This window comes from Rhipicephalus microplus, chromosome X, assembly GCF_043290135.1.
Source record: "Rhipicephalus microplus isolate Deutch F79 chromosome X, USDA_Rmic, whole genome shotgun sequence".
NCBI lineage: Eukaryota > Metazoa > Arthropoda > Arachnida > Ixodida > Ixodidae > Rhipicephalus > Rhipicephalus microplus.
Genome location: NC_134710.1, coordinates 281870204 through 281887798, shown reverse-complemented (window position 1 = coordinate 281887798; position 17595 = coordinate 281870204). Strand labels below are relative to the sequence as shown.

At 46.5% G+C, this 17595-nt stretch overlaps 1 protein-coding gene across 7 annotated transcripts in view; it reads right to left on the bottom strand.

Moving 5' to 3' along the window:
* Window positions 1–17595, bottom strand: part of LOC119161459 (uncharacterized) — a 41796-nt gene that overhangs the window by 13709 nt on the left and 10492 nt on the right. The window contains exons 2-3 of one of the 7 annotated variants that reach the window (XM_037413941.2): window positions 4539–4649; window positions 242–546 (exon numbers count right to left, since the gene is read on the bottom strand). In XM_037413941.2, coding sequence (XP_037269838.1) covers window positions 242–535 — 294 coding nt within the window. In that variant the 5' untranslated portion in view covers window positions 536–546; window positions 4539–4649. Of the gene's footprint in view, window positions 1–241; window positions 547–3082; window positions 3103–4538; window positions 4650–17595 lie in introns of those variants that run through there. The other 6 variants (XM_075879244.1, XM_037413940.2, XM_037413942.2 and 3 more) reach the window with 6 other exon arrangements.

Here is a 17595-nt window from a genome sequence, read left to right as displayed (position 1 = left end):
GCTTGATACCTAAAGTGTTATTGAAATAATTTACAATTTCCTAAATCATAAAAAAATTTAATTTTTCGCTATGTTAGGGCATTCTTGGTAGACGGTCTTTATATGATAACTTTGCACGTGCGCAGCGCGACTTACAACAGTAGCAACTGACTCAGCCATCTTATTCAACGAATGCACACTGAAACAGACGCCTTCAACCACAATCGATTAGGTACCCTCGTGGCCTTTACTCAGACATCACCTCCGCGTGCAGTTGCCCGTAAGGTGTGGCGTAGTGCTGGTTCTGCGTCCTGTGCTTGAAGCGATCCACCTGAACCTTGTAGGACAGCATCCCAGAACAAATGGCTACGAGGCTGAGAGCAAAGAGCAGTAGTCCAGCCATCCAGAGAGGTTGATACTGCAGCCACACGAAGCCGACCACGAAGGCCACCGTGCCGCACAGGCTGAAGCATAGGCCAATGACTGTGGTTGCCAGGGGACCCTTAAGATTGAGCTCGTCGCTGTTGCATGGAACGCTGAACACCGGAGGCTTCATTTGTTACTGCGCTGTGCGAAAAGAATGTAGGACATGAAAGGCATCTCCTGCGTGGATCACTCAAATGTTTGTCTCGGGAGCTTTCTTCCAACACATCGCTTCCCAGCAAAACTTTGGGGCAGAAGCCGTATTGGCATGTATATTTGTTGTGCTAACAGCATCATTAAAACAGTAATCCGAAAATCCAAAATAAAATTGTTGAACAAACCAAATAACGGGCTAATAAATTACCTGAGTGAAGTAAAACGAGTTTCTTTGGTGTTTAATGAATTAGTTTTGAGGAGGCGCAGACGCTGAACATGCTAGTAATGATGCCTAAGGAGACTGCATACGTTAATAGCTGTGTTTTGCGAAAGCACAAAAGCAGCCACAAACCCGTTACATTCACTGTGCTCTAATCACAGAATATAGATGTTACCAGAAGTGTGTCTGCCAAGCCACAGATCAAATTAAACAAAGATCACTTGCTCACGCAATCATTCAAGAAAATGTGAGACCTGAGAGAGAAGGAAGTAAAACTGCGCCGCCTATCTGTCATACGGAAAATCACTTGCTGTCCGCTAAACTTGCAGTGAAATAACTTTCTTTTCTTTCAAACAAACATGTGTATTATGAACAGTTTAACAACCATCAATATCAGGCTGGTAGGTAGCTCGACATTTCCCGCTACTTCGAACGCCTCTTCCTGATCATCTGCAGACAATGCAACAATGTAGATGAACTTCACAACCAAAACTTTCTATTAAAATCAAAAGTCAAAGGTATAATGAGATCAGGTCAACAAAGATTATAGCCCAGCAGCAGCCGATTCCCGGCTGGCGCTCTTCGCATTCACTCGTACACCTTGTTTATAAACAGTCTTGCTATGGTGTGGAACCATTGTTCGAATCCCTCACCCTAATCCGACCAATGAGTGCATTAAATTTTAATACCGAAAAAAGAGGCGGGGCTATTCCAGTCTACATCGTAACCATACCCTTTAGAGCCCGCCCTCTACAGTACATCTTCGGAGCCACACTGTGTGACTACTACAGCAGTGTTCCAGAGCCCTTTTGTTTACAAGTTCCTTCTGTTTTTGTATAGTCGGCCTGGTGCGGCGACTTCAATCCTGAGTCCCTCAGCGGGCTAGGATGTCTAGGATATCCTGATGGCCCCTCTCAATGTACACAAATGGCGACTCGACCATCGTCTTTCAAAGGAATGGTTCTTCTGCCACAACGCACTGGAACTAATGCAGCTGCGTCGAAACTGGTGCGATCGCGACACTGTAATCAAAAATAAGCCTAGATGGGAGTAAATGACCTTGTCCTCTTGCGCACGCCCCGATGGGAGTTTTATAAACACCGTCTATAAGGAGTAAAAAAATTTACTCCCCATTAGTAGGGAGTTTTTGAATGGTGCCAGGGGTTTTCATTTACATCTAACGGGGAACTTTTTCAGGTCAGTATGGGAGTAAATTTTGTGCTTCGACCGAGAAAAAAAATTACGTCAGCAGCCGCACCTTGTGCAAGCGTAATTTTAATTGCATTATCTTCAAAGCACATAACAGTGATTACAGTACACAAACATGCTCACATCTTCACGTAATATTGCAACACTCACACTCACCACAGCTTGCCACCCACGCTCCACACCTACGATTCAGTCACCGGGTATATATAGGCACCACATTCTGACCTCCCATGTAGCCCTCAAGGGACCCATTTTGTTGCTGTTAATTAAACAATAAACACGCACGGCGTAAGCATGAAATTGCGGCGGCCGGATGTAAGCACTTCAACACACATGCCTTTTATCCTAAGCCTGCCTAATATTCAATATTTTTTAACTAGAGCGACAAAGTTTTATCAGTTGGCGCTTTGTCGTACGAGCTGAATTTGCATTAGCAGTACTGTTTGTGGATCCGTAAACTGCACTGAATCATATCCAAAGCGCGCGCGGCCTTGCATGAACACATTGAAAAGGCACATTCAGCAGCTCTAGCGCTGAACCGAGGTAGACCACCGCTACCGCGTCCGACGACTAGGCCTCACTCACGAGTACGGCATGGTGATTCGATGAATGACAGCTGGCGATCACAAAATGCTTGCTTATGTGCCGTTTACGTCTCGTTATTGTTCGTATGCTCAGAATGGGGTGTCCGCTATCCACGCAGTTTAAGCTACCGAGCAATAGACTTAAACTAACGAGACGGTTCGCAGTTTCTGTTCCTGTTGCTCGCTCGCATTGCACGGGCATGCATGTATTCCGTACGCTGTTTCTGTGTTTCTCCGCCTCGTTTGGCGCTCGCCTTCGAGTTAGTCATTTGAAAGCTGTGGTCGCATGGCGCAGAAGTCTGTTATTCATCCCAGTAGCCTTTATTGTTTGAAAAACACATTCATTGCTTCGCCGGTAGTCAGTGCTAGCTAGCTCGTAGAGCTCGCCACGGCGGCCGGTGCGCAGTGCGAGCTCGATACGATGCCGGCTTGATGCTGACGGCATAGCGAGGCCTTCTTACCGCTTAGATGTTGCAGCCGGTGAAATACCGGTGACACTCCGAGAACTCACCATTGGCGGAGACGGGGCGAGCGCGTCGTCGCCGCAACACCGCAACTCTCACACCAGTTGCCGGTCAGCCTGCCGTGGTCGAGCGAAGCCTACTTCGAACCGCTTCGACGTTTTCCGGTGCAATCGCTGACGATCGTACTCCGCCTCGTTCGGCGCTCGCCTTGTAGTTAGTCATGTGACAGCTGCGGTCGTAAGGCGCAGAATACTGTTATTCATCCCAGCAGCCTTTATTTTTGTGAAACACATTCTTTGCCTCGCCGGTGGTTGGTGCTAGCTCGTAGAGTTTGCCACAGCGGCCGGCACTCAGTGAGAGCTCGATACAATGCCGGCTTGATACCGACCGCATAGCGAGGCCTTCCTACCGTTTAGATGTTGCAGCCGGTGAAATACTGGTGACACTTTCAGAACCCACCATCGGCGGAGACGGGGCGAGTGCGTCGCCGGCGCAACTCTCACATCGGTTGCCGGCCAGCCTGCCGTAGTCGAACGAAGCCGACTTCAGACCGCTTCGAAGTTTTTCACGGCGAAACTCCAGGAGCAGCCGCTGACGATCGTAACAGCTTACTTTTACTACCATTAATGTAATCTTCAAAGTTTTTTGTTACTCGGCCCTTTGAAGCGTGGCATTCACGGCGTTTCGTTGAGGAATTGGACCGATGTGGAGCGTGGTTTAACGGTGTGAAATATATTGAAATGTTCACAGTAAATACCAACCGGTCGTTGCAATTCTTCGCTGCACTTATAATTTTGTTGCCTGTTGACAGATGCTCACACGGTTAGCCACACAAAGCACCTGCGTTTCACACCAACGTGCAAACATATGCCCGTACACACACACACACACACACACACACACATACACACACACACACACACACACACACACACACCCACACACACACACGTCACGCCCAAAGAGGGTTAATAAAGCTCCCATAGGGAGTTTGTAACCACGTGACCTGAAACTCCCTGGGGAGTTTAAGAAGGTCATGTCTTTCATAAGCTCTGTGATTAAGCAGGGGGCGTTTTACGACGACATGTGCCGAGTTCACTCCCTACCAGGGAGTAAATAATTGGGGCAGGGGAGTTTTGTGGGCTCATGCGCTGGAGAAACTCCCATCTGGGCTAACTTTTGCTTACAGTCGACGAAACCATTAAACAATTAGAACAGCTGTTTTATGCGCTATTCGCTGACTTACCCGCGTGAGTGTTCGGCTTGGTAAAGTTAATTTGAACTTTCAAACGGGGAATACAACATCTATAGGAGCGCCTGTCACCTCCCCGTCTATAAATAATCAAAACTGCCGGTTTTCACTCATGCTGTGTCCAATAAGGAAACGGAGCCTCAAAATTATCTTAATTTACGGTCAATAAAAAATTGTAAGCCGAGAGGTGAAGGCATGCCAAGATATGCACTAAGAAGAATCGCATTTTACTCAAATATGCTAATAATCACCTCCGTGACGCAGTGGTTCTGGTCCTCGGCTGCAGGTGGCACGAGACGCGGCTTCAATCTTGGCTGTGGAATTTGCGTTTCGATGGAAGCGAAATGTTAAAGGCCCGTGTACTGTAAGATGACAGTTCACTGTAAAGACTATCCCGTGTCGAGATTTAAAAAGCCCTCCACTACTAATTGCCTATAATTCTACTGTGGTTCTGATATGTCAGACTGCAGAAATTACTGAAATACTTATTGATTGTACTTGTGAGACACTCACACAAATTAAGGAAAAATATCAGCTACTTTAGAAGTCTAATGCTTCCTGCGAATACCTTAACGTAGTATCGAAGATTTCTCGGTTCTACACTTACAAACAGGTAAAAAAATGACGTTGCTCTAACGTCCTTATGCATGCACAAATCTCTTTAGTTCTTGCCGGTTACATTGAAAAAACAGCTGTCACACAGATGTGATATCGGGAAAAACGACGCCTTATATGAGGTAACTTGCGAATGCAGCCAGTTCACGTTGCATGACGTAGTTTTATTATTAAAGCCACTTCAACTTCGTGAAGGCTGTTGAAACAGGGAAGCTTATGCCCCCATTAAGCTGGCTATTCACTTTCTATGACTTATCTCACTCCTTCTAAGATTTTTTTTTTGTTTTGCAAATCTTTTCTAAGTATGTATTGCGTCATCGCTTTTTATTTCATGTTAAGGTATGAAGCGACAACATGCTCATTTACGACAGTGCTTCAACCCTACGGTAAAATTCTCTTTCACCCGTGGGTAATTACACCCACAAACTAGCTCAAAACCGCACCGTAAGAATATTCAGCTGTTGACCGTGTACGCGCCTTCGCGGCCTTAGTATGTTCAGAAACCCAGCCGCATTCTGCTGTGTGCCATATATGACGCAGCGGCCAACGAAGCCAACGAAGCGGTGTTGGCGACTGGAAAATCCTCTGCCTCCATAACGTTTTCACCCGTTTGGGTTTGAGTAACAGACGAATGCACGCACACACACGCACTAACGCACGCGCACATATACACACAAGCACACACGTACACACGCACGCACACGCACACGCACGCACACACGCACGAGAAGGAAACTTATTTCAGAGTAAAATGAACACTGCACCAGGTTTAAGGATTCATTTAAATTTAAGCGCCCCTTGCAGGGGGTGAATGTTGTGAAAACAAATCGATCAGGCAGCACTTTGGCCTCTAGTTCTGCTCGCGCACATTTGCAGTTTCCTCTTTTAGGGCGTTTATTGTTGCAAAAAAATGAAGAAAATAATATAATATACAATATTAACACTACCAAAAACATAAGCCACCATGGTATCCTCCAATGAAAACCTTTCCTGGCAACGGCGGCCGCATTTCAGTTGGGGCACTATTCAAAGAACACCCGTGTGCTTTGATGTAGGCGCGTGTTAAACAAAACTGTGTGGTCAAAATTACTCAGACGCCTTTCACTACAACGTCCCTCATAATCAAACCGGGATTTTAGAGCGTCAGCCTACGGTAATTATCAATATTCCTCTGTTAAGATAGTAATGTCTTTTTATAGGGATAACATTATCCCTCTATTGGGATATTGTTGGGAAAGATGTTGATAATATTATATATTGTTGTAATATTAATATTGATGCAACCACATTGACGCGTCACATCATTAGGCGTGCACACCAGGGATGGGGGTGGAAGAGGGGCCGGTTATTCTGCCTCCATAACGTTTTCACCCGTTTGGGTTTGAGTAACAGACGAATGCACGCACACACATGCCTAAAAAACGGGGGGCACAAGATTGGCCCCGTACTTTGACTTAGTAAGGAGGGAGGCTGCAATGAACCTTCACCCCCCACCCCTTTTCGATGGAAAACCCTGCTCACGCTTATGCGTTGCATTGATGTTGCCGACTGCTTAACAAAACTGTTTGGACATTTGCACAGGAGCTTTTCTCTTCCGGGGTGGCTTCCTGGGTTTACTTGTCCGTGTGAAGTGCTGAAGACAGTTTAGAAATTAGGTGGCAATGACTTTTTAGACATAACATGGCTCTTCAGCGCGTCAAGTATAACCCATTCTTTAAATTTTGTGTGATATGTGATTGAAACTGTGTCTTTGAAAAATGCTTAGCGCAGTCATGGTCAGTGAGCAGTATAGTTCGGTGTGAACCTGGAATTATAAGGGGCAACTGCTTCAGACGTTCACTCTCAGTCAGGTATTTTGAAGAAAGGAGCACACCCAGCACAAGTATGATAGCCGGAGCTGTATGTTACAAAACACGTTCTACCGATTTGAGGCACTTCTCAGCAATTCGATGCTACCTTCGTCGAGAGATGCGCATAAAAACGCACATGAACAAAAAAAATTGGCCCCGTATTTGCAAGTTTCTGCAAATGTCGGCGAAAGACGATAGTCTTGCGTGTGGAGAGAATGAACAAGATATTTAAGTGATGTTCTCCGCAAGAAAATCGGTGTGTGGTATTCTGGAGGCGTTGCGTTAGAGTGCCTCGAGCGAGCAGTGGAGGCAAACGAACGCATCAAGTCGCGTCACACGTGAGACATGAGCGCCATCTGGCAGTTTTCCTGGAAAGCAAAGTGCGTGGCTCTGAGACGGGTGTGCGCGCCCATCTCAGAGGTGATAAGGTGTAGAACGCAAAGCGACGGGTAGGTGCCACCACCGTCTCTTTTTAGCAAAGCGTTGGAAACACTCCCCGTTCCGTGCAAGCGTTGCATGGTCAGCGCAATGTGATAAGCGCTAGTGTCCTTAAAATTACATATGTGTGCCTTTTCTAGTAAAAGACGCGCATGCAGAATATATACGTGTTGTTTTGGTGCCCCAGACATGCGCAATAATTCCTTTTTAATTCACGATTGCCCAAGCATGAACCTTAAATCTTGCTTGAGCAACATTGGTGGGCGCTGTGGATGCGGTCGGCCGTTTCAAGTACCCGAAACCGTTAAGTGAGGACAAACAGACAAATGTACAGACAGACATACAGACAAACAGACAAATTTACACACAGACAGACAGACAGACAGACAGACAGAAAGACAAACAGACAGACAGACCAAAATTTTTGCATCGAAGGTCCCCAAGAAAGACTATATCGTCTTTAAAAGTTTCGCTTCAAATAATAGCGTAGCCGCACTTGCCACCAAAAAGTCGCAGAAGCAGCAGCTCCGCCATGACGACTGGCCCCGCTTTCCGCAGCGCGATCATATAGTACCAAAGAAAAAGTTAAAAGAGGACACACCAATACGCCTCTGCGGTGGTAGGGGGGATGGAAGCTATGAGCACCCCCTGTATAACGCGGTGGTGACATGTGTGCTACCAGGCTCGCAAGAAAAAAAATGAGAACATTACTCACTTTTTATGTTGGCCAAATGTCCTTCCTACTTCGATTAAACTGATCTTACTACAAAAAAAAGATGAAATAATGTTTCATCTTTCTGCCTTTTCAGGCAAAAATGACTTCCTTTTTCCACCATTTCTGTCCTTTATCTCTACTTTTCTGCCACCAATATTCTAACCGTTTCTTACTTGCTTCTATCACGGACGAGTTCAGCTTTCCATGTTCGCCCCTTAAATCCAACGCCTCATGTAGACTTGTGATCACAAGTAGGTCTAGGTGGATATCGCCGCATTCAATCAGAACATGTTTGATTGTTTCCTTAGCTCGCCCACACCAAGAACAGTCTGTTTCACACTTAGGGGAAATCTCGTATCGCGTGGCCTCTCTATAAGGCCATGATGCGAACAGCGTGGCAGGCGCGCGCCAGCAGCAGCCCGTGCGTGCGCAGACGCTTGAGGGGCGTTGTGTTGAATGTTTGGACCACGTCGTCAGTCACGGCGGCGCGAGCTGGCCGCATTGTAAGGCAGCAGGAAAATTTCGTAATTTCTGCGGAAACTAGGCCATATATCTCATTGTGTCACAGTACGCCTCATTGCCGTTCAAAATGAGTGCCGCTACCGCTGCCGCTGGTGACATGATGTGGTACTAAGTGAAATGGAAAGCTTCAGGCGTATATTTTGGCACCGGCGTGTGAGTGTTGCCAAAACTAAAGAAATGCTATCAAGAAGAAGGAAGTTAAGCTCGTTTTCTTGACCTACAGCAATCTTGAACTCAATTTAATTTGTTTTATTGTGGCGATAGTAGTCGCCACAATAGCTGGATAATAGTCCATAGAGAGTGGTTCGTTTTTATTTATTTCTTTTTTAGGTGTAAAACAAATACCACGCACGGTACGTGCTGATGGTGATATTCCCCGTCGCAGGGTACTGTGGTTCACACGCAAAGAAAAAAATATACGCAAACGCATTCAGTACTGCGGCGTTTCGAAAGAGCGAGCAACATATGATGTGGAACCGTGTTTTAAGAACCCAGTTATCCCCAACCAAAGCTGAAAGGTACCCGTGTGCTCCGATTTGGGTGAACGTTAAGGAACCCCAGGTGGTCATAATTTCCGGAGCTCTACACAACGGCGTCTCTCATAATCACATGGTGGTTTTGGGACGTTAAACCTCACATATCAAACCTGAGAGGTAGGCATCGCACAACGTTTAGTACACAATATTGTCTTACTTCCTGCAGGAACAACGAAATCAACGGGGAGCCTGATAATGTGGCAAGCGTGCACACACTATCGTCGCAGACGATGCTGTTCAATAGCACGCTCTTCAAGCGTCTGCGCATACGCGAGCTGTCTCCGGCGCGCGACTGCAGAGATGCCGTGCGCTTCGACATCTGCCCCAATTGTAAAACAGACTTTACTATGTTCTTCTTCTTTATTGAATCATATTTATGACTGCACGTTTAATGCAACCCGATCTCGCTTCGAATAATAAAGCGCTTCCCCTTGAATTACTATAAAACTTCTCCCACCCTATTACACTCTTGCCTTTCGGTAGTTACTGAGAGCCGGCTTCTTTTCCATCGCTGCCATCCAATAAATCCTCTCCACTTCTCTGACTTTTCACTTAATGCTCCTTGTTGCCGTATCGCCCAAATCGGGAGCCGTATATTTAGTGGCGAGCCTCCTAGTTCTTTTTCTCCTTTTTTTTGTGTCCATGCTCTTCCTATACAAATACTTGAACACTTTTTCTGCCCATCTACTCTCCTTCATTTTCCCAAGCCTCTCTTCAAGTCTTATTTTGCTCTGAGCTTCCCTTATTCAAAGCCTGTCCATCCCATAGCCCCCATTACAGCATAATTCATCGTCTTCCCGTGAGCACCCAACGCGAGACGTACCCCAGTCCTTATATTTACATCAATTCCTGATTGCACCTCTGACATAATCTTGAAGGTTATTTTCCAGCGTATTTGGGTTCCCAGCGCTCCAAACGGCCGTTCGGAACCTTTGCAATTCAAAAAGGGGAGACCGCAAAAAAGGTTGTGTTGAAGTCTATTTTCTACTAATCAGGATTAGCATACAGGCTCCGACACCGCTTCTTTGTGCGTGATCGTCTCTGAGGCTGTGAATGAATGAATAAACTTTATTTAATTGATTGATTGATATGTGGGGTTTAACGTCTCAAAACCACCAAATGATTATGAGAGACGCCGTAGTGGAGGGCTCCGGAAATTTCGACCACCTGGGGTTCTTAACGTGCACCCAAATCTGAGCACACGAGACTACAACCTTTCCGCCTCCATCGGAAATGCAGCCGCCTCAGCTAGGATTCAATCCAGCGACCTGTGGATCAGCAGCCGAGTACCTTAGCCACTAGACCACCGCGGTGGAGCTAAACTTTATTTAATGTTCAGCAGCTTTCACCGGGCGAGGGGGGAGAGGGTATTAACTCCTGTCCCTTCCCACTCTCCGTCGATTATGATGGCGGTGCCTCAGGTGACCATTCGAAGTCCTTCGACCCGGGCGGCATCTTCAGCTTGCCGGACAGCCCAAAGCTGGTCGGCCAGCTCGTCTCTGGTGGGTGGCGCCTCCCAGCGGAAGCGCAGCTGACGCCGCCGATCAGCAACACATTGATTTTGATATGTGGGGTTTAACGTCCCAAAACCACTATATGATTATGAGAGACGCCGTAGTGGAGGGCTCCGGAAATTTCGACCACCTGGGGTTCTTTAACGTGCACCCAAATCTGAGCACACGGGCCTACAACATTTCCGCCTCCATCGGAAATGCAGCCGCCGCAGCCGGGATTCGAACCCACGCCCTGCGGGTCAGCAGCCGAGTACCTTAGCCACTAGACCAACACATTGATTTTAAAGACGATAGTCTTTCTTGGGAACCTTCGACGCAAAAATTTTGGTCTGTCTATCTGCCTGTACATTTGTCTGTTTGCCCACTCTTAACGGCACCGAGTACTTTAAACGGCCGACCCCACCCGCAGCGCCCACCAATGTTGCTCAAGGATTAGCGTTCATACTTGTGCAATTGTCAATTATTAAGCAATTATAGCGCAAGTCTGTGGCACCATAACAACACGTATATATTCTGCATGTGCATATTTTACTAGCAAATGCATACATAAGTAATGTTAAGGACTATAGCGCTTATCACGTTGTGCTGACCATGCAACGCTTGCACGAAAAGGTGAGTGTTTCCAACGCTTTGCTAAGACGCGATGGTGGTTGCACCTACCCGTCACCTTGCGTTCCTCACCTTCTCACCTCTGAGACGGGCGCGCACACTCGTCTCAAAGCTACGCGCTTCGTTTTCCAAGAAGACTGCCAGGTGGCGCTCATGTATCACGTGTGATGCGACTTGATGCGCTCGTTCGCCTACGCTGCACGCTCGAGGCACTCTAACGCAGCGCCCCCAAAACACCATTCATAGATTTTCTTGCGGAGAACATCGAATTAATTGTTCACTCTCTCCACACGCAAGACAATCGTCTTTCGACGACATTTGCAGATTACATGCAGCTATGGGGCCAATTTTTAACGCGTGTTTTTAATTCATCGTTTAGCTTCGTGTAAGCTGCGTCGACAGAGCGGCAAGCCCACGATGCCACTGTGTGTCTATGCACACATTTCAATATAACACAACTATTGTTGGGGGAGCAAAAACTTTTTATTTTCTAGTGATATTCATTAACCCACTATGTTATTCTTTGAAGAACGTGGCATGAAGAGATAGCCTTATTGCACTTCGAAACACGGAAATACTGCTGTCAAAACATGAGTATAAATTAGACTCCAGAAAGAAACATATGGACAACATTATAGGAAGACCTGCAGATCAATAAAACTGCATTAAATTTGTACAACTACACATACAGTGCACAACGCAACGCGGCAGTTGTAGAGGCAGCACTTGACTCCGGCGTGAACCAAAAAAAGAAAAAAAGAAATGTTGGCAAAGTTTTTTTCTTGCCTTAACGTTAATTTTCACTTACGCACTCTAAATTGCTCTTTCGCGAAAAACAGCCACAAGCAGTTGTCGCAGCAAAAACAATGCCATTTTGGGTGCCATGCAAGCTGTTAACGATCGAGGCAGAAATGTTTACTCAAAGATAACGCCCTATAGCTTTATCTATTAACATTTTTTCTAGATTCACAACTTCTTTTTCATTGCACTTGTTACCGCTTTAAACAATTTGCGAATGCCCGCGATAACGATACTATGCATAGAAGCACTTTTCACATAATCTCACACATGCACAGAATTTGAATACTTGTACCGGCACAAAGAAAATCCAACGACGCGAGCAACGCCTCATATTTTGAGCCAAACAACAATTTTCTCGCGAACGTGCTGGACAGCATTCCAAACGTTTTTTTTTTTCGTGTGATGCACTCCAAGAAAACAATAAGCGAAGTGAAGAGCGCAACTGTATAACTATAATAATCTTCTGATTTCTTTTGTAAATGTTCACCTGTATATTTCTATATGTATTTTGATATTTTTTCCTAGCATGTGCACTATGCATTAATGGCATTACGAGTATTTAGATTACAGTGCTCCATGTTCACTTGTTTATACCGATATGTATTTTAATATATTTTTTTCATAGTATGTGCGCTATGCATAATGGTATTTCGAGTATTTAGGTTACAATGCAGTTATGCAATATTGTGTTTATCGATGTGTTGACACTATTGTTGTAGAAATGTGCTCAGTGTCTAGCATGTCGCTATCGTCTTTTTTTTTTCCTACGTAGTATGGCTATATTCCCTCACCTTTTTATCCCGACTCCTGCTTACAGCCTTTTAAGACTAGCAGTACCTTGCTAATAAATAAATAAATAAATAAATAAATAAATAAATAAATAAAATCTCTGTACATCGAACAGCACAAAGCGATAAATGTTAGTTTAAGGCTATAAAGACGATTGCATTACGTATTTTACAAAGTAATGATAGCGTTCGCACCTAGCAGCAGCCAAGCAGACAGGCGGACAAAACAAGCGAGGACTTCAACGCACGCCGCGCACGTTACCGCACATTTTTTATCGCGTCGCCCTGCTGCAGTCCATACTAGCTCATTGCTTAAAATGCTCATGAACACGGATCTTGACAACGTTACCGTCACGTCGACCACATGTGCATTTATCTCACATTCGATTCATGCCAGTTCCTGCCCAACTATGTGCACGCGAAGTGATAAAGACGGATAAGAAAGCCAAATTCGCCGTCGCAAAGACACGTAATCCTATAATTCACTTGAAAGAGTAGGGTAGTAGACAACTAGTACACACGTTTCCTCAAAATCAGTGAATGATGTGTTGCCATCTTATGGCTAGGGTGAATGTGCGTAGCGCCACCGCTTTAGGCCAGAATGACCAATCTTTATTTTTATGTTCTACTCTATGTACGATATGAGAAGGCGCTGACTGAGCTGGAAAAAAACTGATAAAAGCTTGATAAGCTTGATACACGTGGATTGCGCTTTTCAAGGTGTTGCGGTGAGAGTGTCTGCATTTGTAAATATGTTTACGCCATGCTTAAAACTCCTATTATCCACAGGGTTTAGCTTCAAATAATGCAAGCAGCGTTGCAAGCATTGCTGTTGTTGTTTAACATATGCCCGCCTCACCAAGAACGTTTCGTGAGTCATGGTTGCATTTAGTGCTCCACTCCCTTATGCGAGCGAGCATAAAACGACGCTCTTCATAGTATCTCCGGCTGGTCGCCTCTGCCCTCCGGCTCAGAGGTGAACGGATCCGTCATCGCTCGCACTCTGAAGCAGGGTAGATACGCTAGAGCCGAAAGTCATAACTGTTGCCGGAGGAAAAGCGGAACAATAGGTACTATGTGCCTACACTCTAAGGCAAAATTACTCGAAAAAGGAGTAACGGAGCTCAATAGGCGAACGCGATGAACGGATATACCGTTAAGGATCAACCGCAGAGGGAAGCGTGCCGCGCGAAACCATTTAGTCTCCAAACATGCTCCAAAGGGATGATGCGCCCGGGGATTGCAGGCAGCGCGAAAAGCGTTGCCAAGGTGACCAGCCCTCTTTCTCCTCCTCTGCTGGTGCAGTCTTTTCTGTATTTTGCCGGCGACGGTTCGCGTTGCGTCACACTCGGAGTGCTCGACCACCGCCGCCTGGATTCGACGATCTAAGAATTACGACGTGGTGCTTGTGTGTACGCTTGGATGAGCGTGGGCTGCTGCTTTTGCGTTTCGCTGCACCCATGAAGTCTGGAGCAAGTCTCCTCACGTCACCACGCGGCGCTGTAAATCTCTGGCTTCAACATAGTCAAGACCAACATGCGACAGCAACAGTTGGGAAGGCCAATATGGCGGCCGAGAAGACAACAGGCCTACCGAATATATACTTCAGTCTGACTCAGGGCAGAAAACAGCACTTGATTCTAAGGCAGGTAGGTTATCATTCTTTATTCTACTCTAGTTGTCGCGTGTGCAATACGGATCCCGCTTGCCGGCTACGGGCTCGGTCGTGGTGTATATCACACGCACGAAGTGCATCGCGAAGGTCAGTTTCGGCGTCTGCAGTTCGCCTGCGCTTTGCGACCGCCTGGAAATTGGCCGCCATTGCCGTCGGCCGCCCGTACGCTCGCTCATCGAGTGCTCGCTTGTCTTCGCGACCGCGATGAGCTCCGGGCTGACGATATTGGGATGAGACCTCGTCGCTGTGTTAAGAATCGATGAAAAAACACGTTGCGGGTTCTCGTAAAGAGCTTGGTTGTAGTATGTCGCACGCTGTAAGTGCACCAGGATGGGCTGGCGGGGCTTTCGCTAGCGTCGGAACTCACTGAAAATTGGTCGCAATTACAGTTTGCTTTCCCATCAGTCGGTCGCTAGCAGATCGGCACCGTCCGTTGGTCGTGGCAGTGGACTCGCGTTTGCGCGCTGCACTCGCTCGAGTTTGTGGAAAAGGGCCGCATTACCGTCGATTTCTTCGGCACTAGCTCTAAACCAGCTCGCCGCTGTTCGTGGCGGCGGCCAAGCGTGAGCTCGCTCTCCTGTTCGAAGATCGCTGGCGGCCGACACTCCGCGTGCAGCGCCGTGTTTGGTCTCGCGTTCGCTTGCTCGAGCTGAAAGATGTCGCTCGCTTAGGACTCGCCGGCTTGTTAGCGGCACGGTGGTTCGCGGAGGTGTGGCTGTGGCCGCTGCTTAAGCTGTTGCGCTACGGGAATCGAAATGAGTCTTTGACGATGTGTGACATCACAGTGAAATTATTAGCATGTCATATCTCATGCATGTTTTCATTTCACCTTGCACGTATTTTTCATATGCATTTGCATTCATCCTCTGTCACGCGTGACTCACTATTTTACATAATTATTGTGCAGCGGTGAGCACACACCGTGCTGAAGCCTATGTGCGCTGGCGTCTGCTATGTCCGTCATCCATCTCTTTCGTCAGAGCAGCTTGAGAAAGACTGTGCGAGATGTGAAGGGAAAGTTATTTGTGTGTCAAATTTTAACGCTTGTTTTCATATTAACGTGCACGTACTTGTCATATGCGTGCATCTTCATCTTCTGTCACGTGTGTCTAACTATTTTTACTATATTATTGTACATGCAGCCGTGGGAACACAACGAGCAGAAGCTACGTGCGCTAGCGTCTGCAATGCCTGTCATCTATCACTTCCGTTGGAGGAGCTCCCCAAGGAGTGCACAAGATTTTACAACGAGACTGGACTTGTACACTTCACCATGAATTCACTTAAAAGAATGTAGAAACTCCTTGTGTATGTGGAAAAACTCGCTTTTGTCTTTCGTTGTTGCCGTGACTGCGAAAGCAGTTACACATAGGTTGCTAACTACTTTTTCGCGTGTTTTTTTCTGCGGAATTTGTTGCTCACTGCGCAGAAAAACAGGCGAAAAAAGTATTAGGCCTGGTGGAAAATAAACAAAAAAAGAATGTTTGAACAGGGGACAGAAAGTTAAACCGATGTGAGTATTAGAGTGGATCAACTATTCGTCCGGCAAGGTGCAACTGTAAGGCCTAACAGTTGGCCGGTAAGGTGTAAATGTGGGGATTAACAGTTGCTCTATGAGATTCAAATGTGAGGACTAAATGTTAGTCCTTTGGGGTGAATTGTGGAATAAACGGTTACTCACTAAGGTGTAAATGTGAGGGCTAATAGTTCCTTGAGCTCGTCTGCGGGGACTAACTCTTAGACCCGGTGCCGTTAGTCCTTGAAGGGATTAATAGTTGTGGCAGCCCCGTTAAACCCCAAAAAGACAAACCACACACCCTTTTAACACCTCTTTGCCTCAGAGTGTACAGCGGATATTCGTTTTCTAGTAGAAGCAGAGTCAAAGCGAATTCGAAGCTTCCCTCGTTTTCAAACAAAGTGGCCGATGCACGGATGAAACGAGCTGCCAACAAGGCATTCGCTTAGCTGGGCGAATTCCTGGTGCAAGGCACAGCTTACATCGTCATCGCCGTCGTTTCTTTCACCGCTGGTCTCCGGGTGGGTTGTCACAGGAGATGACATCAGCTCATCGCTTAAACAGGCTCTGTTTACACGCTGACAAAACTGCGCAGATACCAAATGATGTGCAGATACCAGATGATACTAGATGATACCAGATGACTTGATATGACGCCACCATGATCACGTTGCTTGTGATCACTTGACAGGAAGCGCTCGCATTGTTCTTTAGAAATGGCTCGAAGCAGTTCAGAGTGCTTGACGAGAGAGGAGAGCGATCGAAAAAAACCAGCTGAACGCGAGGCACGCGCTCACTTTCAATCAGCCGAAAGCATTGCCGCTTGCGAGAATGCTCTAGGGCGCACCGAAACAACCATCGGAGATGGCATCACATTTTCCTCTTCCGAGCAAGCCTCTCACCACTCTCGACGAGATGCAACTCCTTTATCTTTCCTACTTAGCCTCATAGTCGCTGCGCAGAAAAGCCACATTACCAGCTTGGCTCTTCTGTAAGCGGCACTCTCCTCAGTCTGACCACGAATGATTGATGTGTGGGGTTTACCGTCCCTAAATCGCCTTCTGATTATGAAAAGCGCCGTGTTGGTGGGCTCCAGATATTGCTCTGACCACACTATAGCGAGCGGTGCTGAGCGCTACGACCTTACGGCGACTCACGGCGAATGCTAAAGAAGAGCTTTTTTTATAATAAATTCCTTGGATCTCCTACGGCAAAGCCTTGAATTTGCAAGTTACACAAAAGAACGCTTGGGGTAAAAAGCTTTTAAATGGTTTGTGGCTTTATCATGCCATAGTGTTCCCACTGCTAATTCTGTAACCGACCTGAAACTGGGGATTATGTCGTTGTTGTTGCTTTATCAGCGAATGCTGTTATGGGATCACAACTCGAGTCCCGTGCAGTTGTTCGGCACTGCTGCTGCCGCCGCCACCGGTGTCCGTAACCACATCGCATGAAACTAGAAAAAAAACCTAGTACCAATTACACAGTGGTGCTTGAACCCAGGCCCGCTGGGTGCCAGCCCCGTATTCTACCATAGATCCACAACAGTGCTTGGAACAACTTCGCAGACTTGCCTTCGGCAGGCTTGATGCCAGGAAAGAAATCATGTTATTACAACTTATAAAGAGAAAGAACAACCTGTCATTACACAATGTGAATAGCGTAAGGACAGGATCGTCCAATGCTCCCACCCATTATAAAAGCTTGTTATTGTTCACGCCATAACTGT